General features: G+C 43.8%; 1 protein-coding gene across 3 annotated transcripts in view; it reads right to left on the bottom strand.

Annotated features, from left to right (window-relative positions):
• PLXDC2 (plexin domain containing 2) overlaps window positions 1–14,965 on the bottom strand; it is a 782,113-nt gene that overhangs the window by 181,723 nt on the left and 585,425 nt on the right. For all 3 annotated transcript variants that reach the window (XM_073677477.1, XM_073677478.1, XM_073677479.1), the window contains one exon: window positions 13,030–13,111. In XM_073677477.1, coding sequence (XP_073533578.1) covers window positions 13,030–13,111 — 82 coding nt within the window. The remainder of the gene's footprint in view (window positions 1–13,029; window positions 13,112–14,965) is intronic.

Raw genomic sequence — 14,965 nt, 5'->3', positions numbered from 1 at the left:
GGGCTTCTAGCAGTGTGTGGGACTTGGTCTATTAGTCCATCTATACTGACCTCCATCAGGTTGCAAATTGAATATAATTTTTTTCTGCATCTAGCTCTGAAAAAATATTTGGGCTTCTAGCAGTGTGTGGGACTTGTTCTATTAGTCCATCTATACTGACCTCCATCAGGTTGCAAATTGAATATAATTTTTTTCTGCATCTAGCTCTGAAAAAATATTTGGGCTTCTAGCAGTGTGTGGGACTTGTTCTATTAGTCCATCTATACTGACCTCCATCAGGTTGCAAATTAAAAATAATTTTTATCTGCATCTAGCTCTGAAAAAATATTTGGGCTTCTAGCAGTGTGTGGGACTTGTTCTATTAGTCCATCTATACTGACCTCCATCAGGTTGCAAATTGAATATAATTTTTTCTGCATCTAGCCCTGAAAAAATATTTGGGCTTCTAGCAGTGTGTGGGACTTGTTCTATTAGTCCATCTATACTGACCTCCATCAGGTTGCAAATTGAATATAATTTTTTTCTGCATCTAGCTCTGAAAAAATATTTGGCCTTCTAGCAGTGTGTGGGACTTGTTCTTATAGTCCATCTATACTGACCTCCATCAGGTTGCAAATTGAATATAATTTTTTTCTGCATCTAGCTCTGAAAAAATATTTGGGCTTCTAGCAGTGTGTGGGACTTGTTCTATTAGTCCATCTATACTGACCTCCATCAGGTTGCAAATTAAAAATAATTTTTATCTGCATCTAGCTCTGAAAAAATATTTGGGCTTCTAGCAGTGTGTGGGACTTGTTCTATTAGTCCATCTATACTGACCTCCATCAGGTTGCAAATTAAAAATAATTTTTATCTGCATCTAGCTCTGAAAAAATATTTGGGCTTCTAGCAGTGTGTGGGACTTGGTCTATTAGTCCATCTATACTGACCTCCATCAGGTTGCAAATTGAATATAATTTTTTTCTGCATCTAGCTCTGAAAAAATATTTGGGCTTCTAGCAGTGTGTGGGACTTGTTCTATTAGTCCATCTATACTGACCTCCATCAGGTTGCAAATTGAATATAATTTTTTTCTGCATCTAGCTCTGAAAAAATATTTGGGCTTCTAGCAGTGTTTGGGACTTGTTCTAATAGTCCATCTATACTGACCTCCATCAGGTTGCAAATTGAATATAATTTTTTTCTGCATATAGCTCTGAAAAAATATTTGGGCTTCTAGCAGTGTGTGGGAATTGTTCTATTAGTCCATCTATACTGACCTCCATCAGGTTGCAAATTAAAAATAATTTTTATCTGCATCTAGCTCTGAAAAAATATTTGGGCTTCTAGCAGTGTGTGGGACTTGGTCTATTAGTCCATCTATACTGACCTCCATCAGGTTGCAAATTGAATATATTTTTTTTCTGCATCTAACCCAGCCAATAGTTTTGGCCTAATACCACAGTTTGGCCACTCAGCTCTGCTCGGTTCCCATCCATTGTATTTTTGTGCAAACAACTCCAGAGTTGTGAATTAGTTAACCACCAAAATGAGTGGAAAAAGGCCTGCTGCTGGTGGAAAGGGGAATAGGCGTGTTGGGAAGGGGAAAAAAGGTTGTGTCCGTGGGGTAGGTGTTAAAGCAACAGTAACATTTGCAGCCAAACTAAAATGTGTACTTCTTTTAGCGGACAATGTGATAAGATCCCTTTCTTACGGCCACGCCAATCGCTACAAATTCCAGATGAGGCACAAAAACAGCAGGTGCTTCAACGGATATCAAGTGCTCCTTTAAGTGGGCTCTCCTCCACATCAACTTCAACATCACAAATACTCCAGTACTCAGAGGTGTCACCCCAATCGCACTTGCTTCCTCACAGCTCCCAAATCTCCAGCTGCCCGTCTGAGTATGAGGTAGAATAGATGGTTGAGTCTGCAGAGCTGTTTACTCATACTATAGCCTGGGAATCAGAGGTCGGCTCCAGCGCTTCTGTGAATCCAGACGAGGAAATGATCTGCACTGATGCCCAGAATCTTTATGAGTCGGATCCAGGACCAGACGCAGAAGGTTCTGACCATAATGTAGACCCTCATTCCCAAACTGTAACTCCTGTTGGTGGAGACAATGAGGAAGACGATGATGAGACTCAAATACCTGATTGGAGCGACAACTTTAGTTTTTTGTCAGGGCAGGAACAGGTTGGCTCTGAGGACGACGGGTGTGATAACACACAGGGTGATGATGATGAGGTTGGAGATCCCACTTACTGTCAACCCACAGTCAGCCAAGAGATGAGGTCAGCAGAGGAGGTGGAGGAGAATGCTAGTGACGACGAGGTCAGGTTGCGCCTTCCTGGACAGAGACGTAGTACTGGAAGCACGTCAACAACTGCATCCTCAAACACAACTCTGCCTCTCACCACAAGTCGTGGTGGCTCTTCAGGTCGCATGGGTGCTAAGCCTTGCATAGCCTGGCCATTTTTTCAGATCGATAAAGATGACCCAACTCGTGTTATCTGTAACATTTGTCAGCAAAAGCTAAGTAGAGGCCAAAAAATACATAGTTTGAGTACTTCATGCATGAACCGGCACATGGACATGAAGCATAAGTTGCAGTGGGAAGCTCACTGTGCTACAATGCGGCCTAGCCGGCCGGGCCAACCACGGTCTGCCACATCTTTTGCATCCGCGGCCTCTTCATCCTCTGTGACTGGGGGGACAGCAGTCACACCTGTTTTGGGACGCAGACCTGCCACCTCTTTACCCGCAACAGCCAGCGTGATTGGCAGGTCATCATTTTCTTTGGAGGTGGTAACACCAGCTGGTGTTGAGCGCTGTCCGACATCGATAGCACCACCTTTGGATCAAGGCAACCTAACATGTCCGCCTGCATCTTCCTCACAGACCGGCAGTTTACCGGGGACACCCTTATCAACCGCGTCTAAGCACAACAGCCAGCCCTCGGTCCCTCAGATGTGGACAAGTAAAAGAGCATTTCCTCCTAGCCATGAGAAAGCTAAGAGGTTGAATTTCACCATCTGCAAGCTCTTGGCTACAGAAATGCTGCCTTTCCGCCTGGTGGACACAGAGGATTTTCGAGACCTTATGTCCGTCGCAGTGCCCCAGTACCAGATGCCCAGTCGGCACTACTTCTCAAAGAAATGTGTGCCTGCGCTCCATAAGCATGTCGCACACAACATCACCTCTTCTTTGAGAAACTCTGTGTGTGACAGGGTGCATTTCACCACAGACACTTGGACGAGTAGGCATGGACAGGGGCGTTACATGTCGCTGACTGGGCACTGGGTAACTATGGTGACAGCAGGACAAGGGGCTGCTGTCCAAATCTTGCCGTCCCCACGAGTTGTGCGTCAATCCTCTTTATCTCAAAGTTCCTCCACTGCTTCTGCCTCCTCAACCTCCTCTCGGTCCTCCACCTGCACCCAAAGCCTGTCTGGTCATGCCACAAGCTTTCTAACTGCGCAGAAGGGATCCTGCACACCTCCTTACTATGCTGGCAGTAGGGCTCAACGTCATCAGGCGGTTTTTACTTTGAAATGTCTGGGAAATGTGAGTCACACAGCTGAGGAGTTGTGGTCAGCTCTGGAGAACCAATTTCATGAATGGTTGTCTCCACTGGAACTGAAACCAGGGAAGGCCGTGTGCGACAATGCTGCAAACCTGGGTGCGGCCCTTCGCCGGGGCAATGTCACACACGTGCCTTGTATGGCTCACGTGTTGAACCTGGTTGTCCAGCAATTTTTAGCCCACTATCCCGGACTAGATGGCCTTCTGCAGAGGGCACGGTCGCTGTGTGCTCACTTCCGCCGTTCGCATCCCGCAGCTCAGCGACTTACATCTCTACAGAAGTCGTTGGGCTTGCCACTTCACCGGCTAAAATGCGATGTGCCTACCCGGTGGAATTCAACTCTGCACATGTTGCAGCGACTGTGGCAGCACCGACAAGCCCTGGTGCAATACGTTCTGACGTATAGCCTGGGCTAACGAGATCCAGAGGTGGGGCAAATCACGCTGGAGGAGTGGTCTCAGATCAGGGACCTATGCACCCTTCTGCACAGTTTTGAAATGGCGACGTAGATGTTTAGTGCTGACGATGCCATTATCAGCATGACTATTCCGGTGATTTACATGCTGGAGCACATGTTAAACAGAATTCGGAGTCAGGTGGTGGCACAAGAGGAGGTGGAGGAAGTAAAGGAGGAGGAGTTGTATGCGGAAGGGCTAACATCTGTAAGGTCCAGACGGTAGGCAGCACCAAGGCGGCAGGCATGTGAGGGTAGGGGAGATGGTTTTACCAGGGCGCCTGGTAGCAGCCAAACTAGTGAGGAAGGTGCAGGAGCCCAGGAAGAAGTGGAGGACGAACTGATGGAAGACTCATCAGATGAGGGAGACCTTGATCACATTTATGTTGTGCGAGGTTGGGGGGAGAGGACAGAGGAAGGAAGCATGATTGTTACCTCGCCACCAACACAACAGGGACTTGGTGCTCCTGGATGCGCAAGACACATGAGTGCCTTCTTGCTGCACTACCTGCAACATGACCCTCGAATTGTGAGAATTAGAAATAATCCTGACTACTGGGTTTCCACACTGTTAGATCCCCGGTACAAAAGTAAATTTGCAGAAATTATTCCTGCCATAGAAAGGGATGCACCCATGCAGGACTATCAGCAGAGACTGTTTTAGAATCTTACATGTGCTTTTCCACAAAACACCAGTGGTGCACGTAGTGAATCTCACAGTTCCAACTTGCCAACCGTGGGACCGTCGAGTGTTCAGCACTCAAACCATAACAGAAACACAGTATCTGCTGGTAACATCAATTTTGCAGAATCATTTCACCACTTTTTTAAGCCCATCCTTTTCAAGGCCACAGGAGACAAGAAGTCTGACACATAGTCAACTCCTAGAGACGATGGTACAGGAGTATCTCCAAGTAAACATTGAAGCCATGACTGTGTCACTGGACCTTTGCTCTTTTTGGGCTTCCAATCTGGATAAATGGCAGGAGCTAGCCACTTACGCCTTGGAGATCTTGTCATGCCCCTCAGTCAGCGTTCTGTCTGAACGTGTGTTCAGCGCTGCTGGTGGTGTGCTGACAGATAAGCGCACGCGGCTCTCCACTGATAATGTAGACAGACTCACGTTCATAAAGATGAACAAATCATGGATCCGAAATGACTTTTCTACCCCTGTGTCATCCTGGGGAAAGTAAAAGCTTGATGATTGGCTAAAATCACCTCACCAACCGTTTTAAGCTTTCAAATTACTAATCATGTTTATCTGTATCTTGGCTGGAAAATAATTTGGGCTTTGTAGCAGTGTGCAGTACTGATTCTATTAGGCCATCTATACTAAGCTCCACCAGATTTAAAATTACTAATCATGTTTATCTGTATCTTGGCTGGAAAATAATTTGGGCTTTGTAGCAGTGTGCAGTACTGATTCTATTAGGCCATCTATACTAAGCTCCACCAGATTTAAAATTAATAATAATTTTTAGCTGCATCTAGCCCGGAAAATAATTTTGGGGCTCCGAGATGCTCAAGACACATAAGTGCCTGCTTGCTGCACTACCTGCAACATGACCCTCAGATTGTCAGAATTCGAAGTAATCCTGACTACTGGGTTGCCACACTCTTAGATCCCCCACACTCTTCGATCGACCTTTTCATTTTAATAAAAAACAAAAAATTGGTCATTTTTGAAATTATAAGCATTAGCAGGTTATTAGAGATTGAAATCAAACAGTTTTCAACACAAAACTTTATTCTAGGTGATGTTACATTTGCACATAGGACCCCTTGTTCGAAAGGAGCTTCTGAACTCTCGTCCATTGAATTTGTCAGGTTTTGTATGGTTTCTGCTTCAATTGTTTTGCATGAGGACAGAATACCCTCCCAGAGCTGTTGCTTAGATGTGAACTGCCTCCCGCCATCATAGACACTCCTTTTGATGATGCTCCAGAGGTTGTGAATGGGGTTGAGGTCAAGGGAGCATAGGGGTCACACCATAAGTTTGTCCCCTTTTATGCCCATATCAGCCAGAGATGCAGATGTGTTATGTGCAGCATGAGACGGTGCATTATCATGCATGAAAGTGATCTTGCTGTGGAATACACGGTTCTTCTTCTTGAACCATGGCAGGAAGTGCTGTTTGAGAAACTCCACATACATTATGGAGTTCATCTTTACCCCTTCAGGGATCCTAAAGGGGCCGACAATCTCTCTCCCCATGATTCCAGCCCAAAACATTACTCCACCTCCTCCTTGTTGGTGCTGTAGCCGTGTTTGCGTGGGGTGTCCATCAACCAGCCATCCTCCACTCCATCCATCTGGACCATCGAGCGTTGCACGGCACTCATCCGTGAACAAAACAGTTTTGAAATCAGTCTTCATGTAATGTTTGGCCCACTGGAGCCGTTTCTGCTTGTGTGCAGTGGATAGAGGAGCTCGACAGGATGGCGTATGCACAGCTGCAAACCTCTGAAGGACCCTGCATCTTGTTGTTCGGGGGACGTTGGAGGCACCAGCAGCTTCAAAAACTTGTCTGCTGCTATGACAAGGCTTTTTTGCCGCTGCTCTTTTAACCTGACGTAATTGCCTGTAGGAAAGAGTCCTCAATTTGCCCTTATCAGGACGCACACGTGTGTACTGTGAATCAGCTACATACTTCTTGATTGCCAAGACACTTCATCCTGATCATCGCACAATGTTGATTGTAGTCATGCCTTGACCTAAACACTCCACAATTTGTTGCTTCTCAGCAGCCGACACATCCTTTTTCTTTACCATTTTGGCAGAAAATGTAGGCTGCTTAATAATGTGGGACAGCCTTCTTAAGTAGTCTTGCCTTTCATTGGACACACCTGCCAAACTAATTAGCACAGGTGTCTGCAATTGCTTACAGTGATATAAAGAGCCCTGACACACATCACCATCAATGAGTTTAACTGCCAAACAAACAAATTCTTCCCTTATCACTCCTAAACACTTTTTGCATAATAATTTGGAACACAGTGTACATGTGCTTTTCCACAAAACACCAGTGGTTCACGTAGTGAATCTTACAGTTCTAACTTGCCAACCGTGGTCTGTATGGAGTTGTTCAATAAAGGGCCCAAAATTAAGATAACATAGACGGGAGAGGTCTCTATGAATAGGAATTCCTAAGTATTTGATACCCTGTGAGGGCCAGGCAAAGGGAAAGTTGGACTGGATGGAATCCTGTATGGATTTGGGGAGGGAGACATCGAGGGCCTCAGACTTCGCTGCATTGATTTTAAAATTTGACCATGTAACAAAGTGATCTATTTCAGCCATAACAGCAGGGATGGATATATGTGATTGAGTGATATATACTAGGACATCATCAGCAAATAGAGAGCACTTGTACTCGGTGCCTCCCACCTCAATCCACCTAATATTGGGGTTATGGCGAATTGATGAGAGCAGGTGCTCCGTCACTAGGATGTATAAGAGAGGGGACAGAGGACATCCCTGCCTTGTCCCATTGGTGATTATGAAAGGTGATGAAAATGTTCTGACGCGCCCCCTGGGCCTTGGGACACCCGGAGCCGGACCCTTTTTGGTGGATGCTTGTGGTTGTAGTCTCCGTGGTGGCGACCCGGTTCCGTGGCTCAGGGCGGTCAAACCAGTGGCGGAACTATTTATGTGGTTTTGATGTTTAAATGTTCGACTATGCCACCCGTGGATTGCGGTCAGAGTGAACCGCCGCTGCAGGGCAGACCGCTGAGGCTGGTGTTGTGGGTGCAGCAGAGTGTAGCATAACTCCCCACGGGAGGAGTATAGCCTCAGGGCAGTGTATGCGGAGGATGGGGGTGATGGTGCAGGGCAGCAGCAGTAACGACACGGAGTCAGTGATGCAGTCCAGGGCGTTTACTCACAGTTCTTATTATCCAGACCACTTCTGCAGGTAACGGCTGCCCACGTCGTACTGTGCTCACCAGGTGAGGGGCTCAGACAACTCCCAGATAACTTTGGAGCGCTTCACAGGTCTCCCTTTGTGTGTCCTTTGTCTGGCCTTTCTTACCAACCCTTCTGTCCGGCTGCCTCGGGCCTCCTCTTGGTAAACTTGGCGCCAGTTTCCCTGACCCTATGTGGTGCCTTCCTAGCGGGTGTAGTGAGGGGCTGCGCCACATAAAATGTCACAGCCTCCGGTTTCTAGCTGAGGGTCATTTCCTGCCTCCACTAGTTTCGGGGACCGGTCTCCCCCTTTGGCCTGACCCCTCCACGCAGGTGGATTCGGGCGTGCAGTGGCGACTCGCCCGTCCGCACCCCTGGGATCCCTTCATTCCTCGTTCCTGGAGCCTTCTCCGCTCCTCTTCCTTCCTTCTCCCTCTTCCAGGCCTGGGCCTCTGTTACTAGGCCCGTCCCCTGAGCAGAGCTCATGCAGAGCCCCTGCTCCCTGTCACTTCTGCTCAGACTTCTCTGCACTGAACTAAGATGGTGCCCACCTTTTATACTCCCTTCTCAATGCACCCAGGAACTGCTTCCTCCCTGCTCCTGCACTACAGGGTTCCCCTTCCTCAGTGTTCCCTCCCCCCACTCCAGCCAGGGACAGGGACTGTCGTGCCCATCTCAGGGGCATATTGGTCGCCCTGCCCCACAGCAATGTGGTGTAATACATGCAGGTGTCGGGTCCTGATCCACACTCCATCCTTACCTGAGAGTGAGATATCACACCTCTGGGTGAGGTGCAATACCTCTGTAGCAACCGAGCCCTCAGGGTGCTACAGTTCCATTTATCTTCAGCCTAAGTGACGTATTGCGATACAGGGCTGTGATTTTGGCTATAAAAGGGTCCCCTAGACCCCTACCCCAAGCTTTTTAAGAGAATAATATATGGCGTGCCAGGAGACTCTATGGAATGCTTTCTCAGCATCCAACGAGAGTATCTAGTTACAAATTTTTAACTGCATCTAGCTCAGGAAATACTTTGTGCCTAGTAGCAGTGTCTGCTAGTCAGCGGATTATCCCGGCTGTTAAGCAAGCTACACCACCTGTAGTTTGGACACTTAATTTTTTCAAAGGAAATGCTTCGGGACCACGGGACACTCAGTGAAGAGCATCAGGAGGCACCCCAAGGCATAGGGGCTGGGACTGGCGGTAGGATGCCTTGCGGTGGACCGCCGAGCTCGATCCTTATAAAAGCTTTTTAACTGCAGCAGCTTTAGTGGACGCTACTGGAGCTGGAATTACGCGGCTGCTGGCATGAGACTTGCCCTCCAATAGATCCTTGTAAAAGGATTTAAAGTGTATTCATTCAAATTAGAGAGACAATTTAAATTAAAAAGCTTAGAGCTGCCTCCACCACAGGGGGGCTCGCTCGACCCACCAGCGGACAGGCACCAGTATTGGGAGAGGGGGGCTGGCCGTCAGGGTCCACCGCGGCTCTGGCACAAACCCGGCGACACGGAGGTGGCACGGGCAGGAACGGACTGGCCGTGTTGGCTTCTCACTTTTTGGATTTTAGAAGGGCATGACATGCTTATATCTGTGTCTCCCCCTCCTTTTACTCCTCCACCTCTTTTCTTTTCGCATGACTATATGTACTTGTCACTTTTCCATGTGTTAGTTATGTCTTCTGAGCAGTTTGTCAGCTTTTGAACACCTTTGAAGGTGTTTTCTATGTGTATCTATGTGTTTTTGTTTGCCTGCCATTGGTTTTAACGGTGTTCGAAGGTGTCCGACGAACAGTTCGACGAACAGTTCGGCGAACACACGGGTGTTCGACGAACCGAACCGAGCTCGAACACTACGGGGGTGGCTCAACACTACAGCCAATCAGTGATGTGGGCGGGGTCATACACAGCTCAGCATTCTGAGCTCTGCTAGATCTGCAGCAGAGAAAACTGTGATTCTATCAATGCACACAGAAGACCAAGTGACAGATTCCCTGTTCTGAGCAATAGCGCTCTAATATATTAATGTCCCAAATTGTAACTGAAACTATAATGTTAATTTACAGCTGTGTATATTTTTTTGTATCCTTGTCTTTCCAAACCTGATATCTGCTACTATCCTTTTATACACAGCACAGACCATTATGAGGTCTAGTCTCCTTTATAAGTATGATGTATAATTGCCTGTGCCAACTACTTTACATGTATAATTCCAATCTTCTGGGCTATTATACCTCAAAAGTCAATATATAAAAAAAAATGAGGGCCCTTTTTAGTTATAATTTGGTTTTAGAAATGTTTTGAAATTAACATGAAGGTGTTATCTATTCTCACACAGAGTGAATAGTCAGAATTTGTAAAAAGCTCCTTTATCTTCTATGACGTCGAAGCAGTTTCTATATGGTACACGTGGTCTGGATGCCTGGATCTTTTGGGAACTATATTTACCAAGACAGTCAACACCTCTACTACAGATTTAGCAGTCCGGCATGAGACATACAGTAAATGTTTTGTGTTAAGCAATAGAAATCACAAGATACACTGTTTCACAGAGATGGATCCACCCTTTTCCTTTCTGCAATTTTTCTTTTTTTTCATGATACAAATTCAAGACGATATTGCAATACGTAGGAAAAAAATTAGGGTAGTTTCCGGCACAACCAACTGGATAAAAACTGTAAGTTTATTGAATCAAGTTAATTCAACTTGATTTAATAAACTTACAGTTTTTATCCAGTTGGTTGTGCCGGAAACTACCCTCATTTTTTAGAACTTTTAAAAGGGACGGTGAGTGCCACCATCTTTTTTCTTGGATAATTATGATTGGACTGTTTTTCTGGTGAGCACCTGGGATCCCATAAGATTGATGATCATTATACTTTTCCCTGAGGCATTTTTGTATTAGCGGAGGTTGAATTTTGGTGCCGGTTTTTTCTTTCTTGTTACATTGGCATATGTATTTATATGTATGTTCAAATGCATGTATATGTGAGTGTTATAAATAGTTAATTAAATACTTTATATAATATCCACAACCCCTAAAAAGCAAACAAAAATTACATTTTATTATAAACCCAGTGGAAAAGTGCAGCATTACTTAGCATATGTACAGCCTGAATCAGTCACATTCATCCACTAAAGCACACAATTCAGCCTAACAACTTTTTGATGCATATTTTGCGCAAAATATCCCCAAGGATTAACGCAGCACCTCTAGTTTAGTTTTGAAAAATTGTCAGAAATACATTGTTTCTCCCATCAATAACTTGTATATACATCTATGCAGTCACATGAAAAAGTAAGTACACCCATCAAGAAAACTAATACCTGCCACTGCCCCCATTTGGTAGGCAGTTTAACGAGCATTTCCTACAACTCTCTACAAGTCTTTGACATTATACACTGGTTCTTTGTCAGAGGTGTTACATACAGTCGCCCTGGAGCCGGCTGTAGAAAGTCACTGCGCTTGGCATTGCAGATGCCTTCTTGATCCTCTTATCTCTGTAGTATAGTTATATCCTTCTTCCTTTAAGGCCCAGCAGCTACCTCCACCTTCAGCTGCTTGACACACCCTTGCTTGGTAGTTAAAAACTCTCAGTTTCTCCAGAGAGTCACCGGTTATAGTTCTATGTACCTCTGTGCAGACTTGGAGTACTCGCAGTCGGTTAGTCTCGTCTCTGGTGCCCTTGGACGACAGTTGGTGTTATCTCTCTGGTGTCTGCTCAAGCTAAGTGTATCCCCTTTGTTTGTTTACCTTGTTGTCTTTAGTTTGTAGTAGGGCCTGACTAGTGCTCACCCTGTCCCCTCCCTATCTAGGGCCAAGCTCTAGGGATATACAGGGCTTAGGTTCCTGCTCGGTGATAGGTGTGGAACCTATATAGGGGATGATAGGGTAGGCAAAGTGATATTAGATCTACCTAGGGGTCTCTACTGCCCCTTTCCCTAGTTGTTGGGCTCCCTTGCCCTCTTCCAGTCGTTGTACACTTATTCCTTCCCTTACCTTGCGTGACACTCATACAAGGAAATTATCTCTTCTCTTAACTTTTGGACCACTTACTTGACAACCCAAGTATATTAGTAGTGAACTGAAGGAAATTGTCATTGAAGAATGGGCTATAATTCCACAGGAACGCTGCCTGAAGCTGATGTCAGGTTATGCATCATGTTTGCAGCAGGTCATAACTGCCAGAGGTGCTCTAATAAGTACTAAAGATGCTTGTCACAGAGGGGTGAATAATTCCGACACTGCGGTAGTGAGTAGAGGTGAGCAGACATGTGGAAGTTTGGGTTCTGGTACCCTACTCGAACTTTAATTCAAAATTCAGCTCGGGTACCAGAACCATACCCGAACTTGAACCACAACCCGAACCCCAATGAAAATAATGGAGACCAGAACTTTGGATCTGGGAAAAAAAAAATCTCTCTCTCTTTCTCCCTCTCTTTCTCTGCAACGGCCTCCACCTGGAACTCCGAACATTACAACGGACTACCGGGAGAAGTCCATGTTTGGCATTTAGCATCGGACACTAACTGTCCGGTACGAACCTCGAACTTTTCAGTTCTAGTAGTGAATAAAAGTGGCATTTGTGATTAATTTGGAGAAACCACTTGCTATATTAGTTGTGTTGAGCTATTTACATTGTTCTTGTTTTAATGGTCTATTGCAAACAGTAGAAAGTTTGTAAATTTTTCTAATAAACCAAATTTTCAATAGGAGTTTGTGTAACTTTAATTGCAACTGTACATATAAACCTAAAAACTAAAAAAAAACTTTTCACATGACCATACAGAATGTTTATTTGCCTAATGCAATCATTCTAAATCCAAGTACACCCAGCAGAGAAGAGGCTTTAGGCAGGTGCCGTTATAGATGTCAGCGAGTGCAGCAGATCAGGTTTAGATAAAGATAAATGAAGTCTTTTCTCCAGTCCCAAAAAGACGAAATTCCACTGTAATCATGCATCACCAACAAGCATAGTAGTGATACCACCAATAATAGCAGTAATGCAGAAAGTCCGGGGTGTTAGAAGCCATTGCCTCTGGTATCCAATCCCTTTATCTCATAAGTGGAGAAATAATTACATAGAGAAAAGCCATTTTCACTTTACCTTTGGAGACTATTGCACCAGCTGCAGTTGAAACCAATTTGGGATCTGACACAGGAACCACAGCTGTTAAACTGGAGACAAGCTGAGGGAAGACATAGGAAACAGTGATATAACTCATCCATCATGTCACCGAAGTATAGAGATTTCTATCTCACATATATCTTATATCTATTGATTTCTACAGTGTCTCCTATCGATCTATCTATCTATCTAATATCTATCTATTTATTATCTATATTATCTATTATCTATCTATCTATCTGTTATCTATCTATCTATCTATCTATCTATCTCATATCTATCTATCCATCTATGTATCTATCTAATATCTATTTATTATCTACATTATCTATTATCTATCTATTATCTATCTATCTATCTATCTATTATCTATCTATCTATCTATCCATCTATCTATCTATCTATCTATTATCTATCTATTATCTATCTATCTATCAATCTCATATCTATCTATCTATCTATCTATCTATCATCTATCGAGCTATCATATATCTATCTATCATCTATCTATTTATCTATCTATCTAATGTATAAGTCAATCACTCAAGCCATCTATATAAAATCTATTTATCCACCCAATAATTATCTATCAATCATTTATCCAGGTATATCTATACTTTATGTATTTGTCTGTTTAGCAGAGAAACACTACATAATGTTATTTGCGAGCTGTAAAGTCCTGTCCTGTCCTTTTCTATTTCTCTACTTGCTGTATTCTATTCAAATATAAGTTTCTCAATTGGTGCATATAAAATAAAAAATTAAAGCTCAATGGCTAGCACCTGATGACGTCAATGAGTAAATCGCTAACTATACATGTACAATGAAGGAAAATAACACGATCAAAGCAACCCAAATTATTTAATCATAAAAATTAGCTTTTATTAATATAATAATTAAAATTCATTGAAAAATCAATCTCTGACACAGAAAATGCAGAACAAACACATATAATGTTAAACATCCATATCGCTCGAGGAACAACACGGTCCACACTATAGAAATTCTAAAAAATCCATATTCCCATATCCCAGTATCCCCTATTCAATGGCATCATGTAAGAAATCGCAGTTATATTGTATAATACATATATCAAAAGATCATGCACAGGGAAAAAAATAGAGCTATGTACTATACAATGTCATATACAAGGCCCCACCAGCGTCCAACAGTAATACTTTGTATCAGTGAATTTCATATTCATTAGGCAGATATGCCTAAGCACTAATTAGGAAAGGCTGCTGGTAACCACAAAAAAGAGTAGACAAACACATATTCAGGAGAAAACAAATTACCTAGACAGGGAACTGTACTGTGCAAGTGCTCACACGTGGACCGTGCTGTATTCTATGTTTATTTCCGATATCTGCTGGTTACAATGTGTTTTACTGATTTTTCTCTTCTGTTAATAATATCTTTCTATCAGGTAGACAATACAGGTTGCATTTATTTGAGCCGATGGCTACAATTACATTGAAATATATAGAATAAATTCCAGCTCGGCTCTATAAACTAATATCTGCTTTGAGTGGCTTTATATTTGCATTTTACATGTTCCTTATTGATAGCAATTTTGCAGAGAAGAAAGCTCACCCGTAATGCTATGTGCTGTTAGATCCACCCAAGTGAAAACAATCACGGGGAAATGTTTCTTTCCTCCCTGTGATCGCTCCTTGCAATATCTACTCTGTAGAAAATATTCTCAATATCCTTCAATATGACTCCATCATCTGGGCTACAACTCAATGTATATTTATGACAGCTTTATTACATAACCACCGAGGAGCCCTGGATTATATTCATCTTTACAATGTTATTTTAAAAGCTCTGAGAAAGTGCGTCGTCGCTATATTGCCGACGTGCTTTTCCAATCTTTGTAGTATGGAAGATATTTTAAGTGGGAATTTGCATAAAG

Source organism: Phyllobates terribilis, unplaced genomic scaffold (genome assembly GCF_046119375.1).
Source record: "Phyllobates terribilis strain yellow unplaced genomic scaffold, ASM4611937v1 Scaffold_4__5_contigs__length_816908805, whole genome shotgun sequence".
NCBI lineage: Eukaryota > Metazoa > Chordata > Amphibia > Anura > Dendrobatidae > Phyllobates > Phyllobates terribilis.
This window is presented reverse-complemented; position numbering and strand designations above follow the sequence as displayed.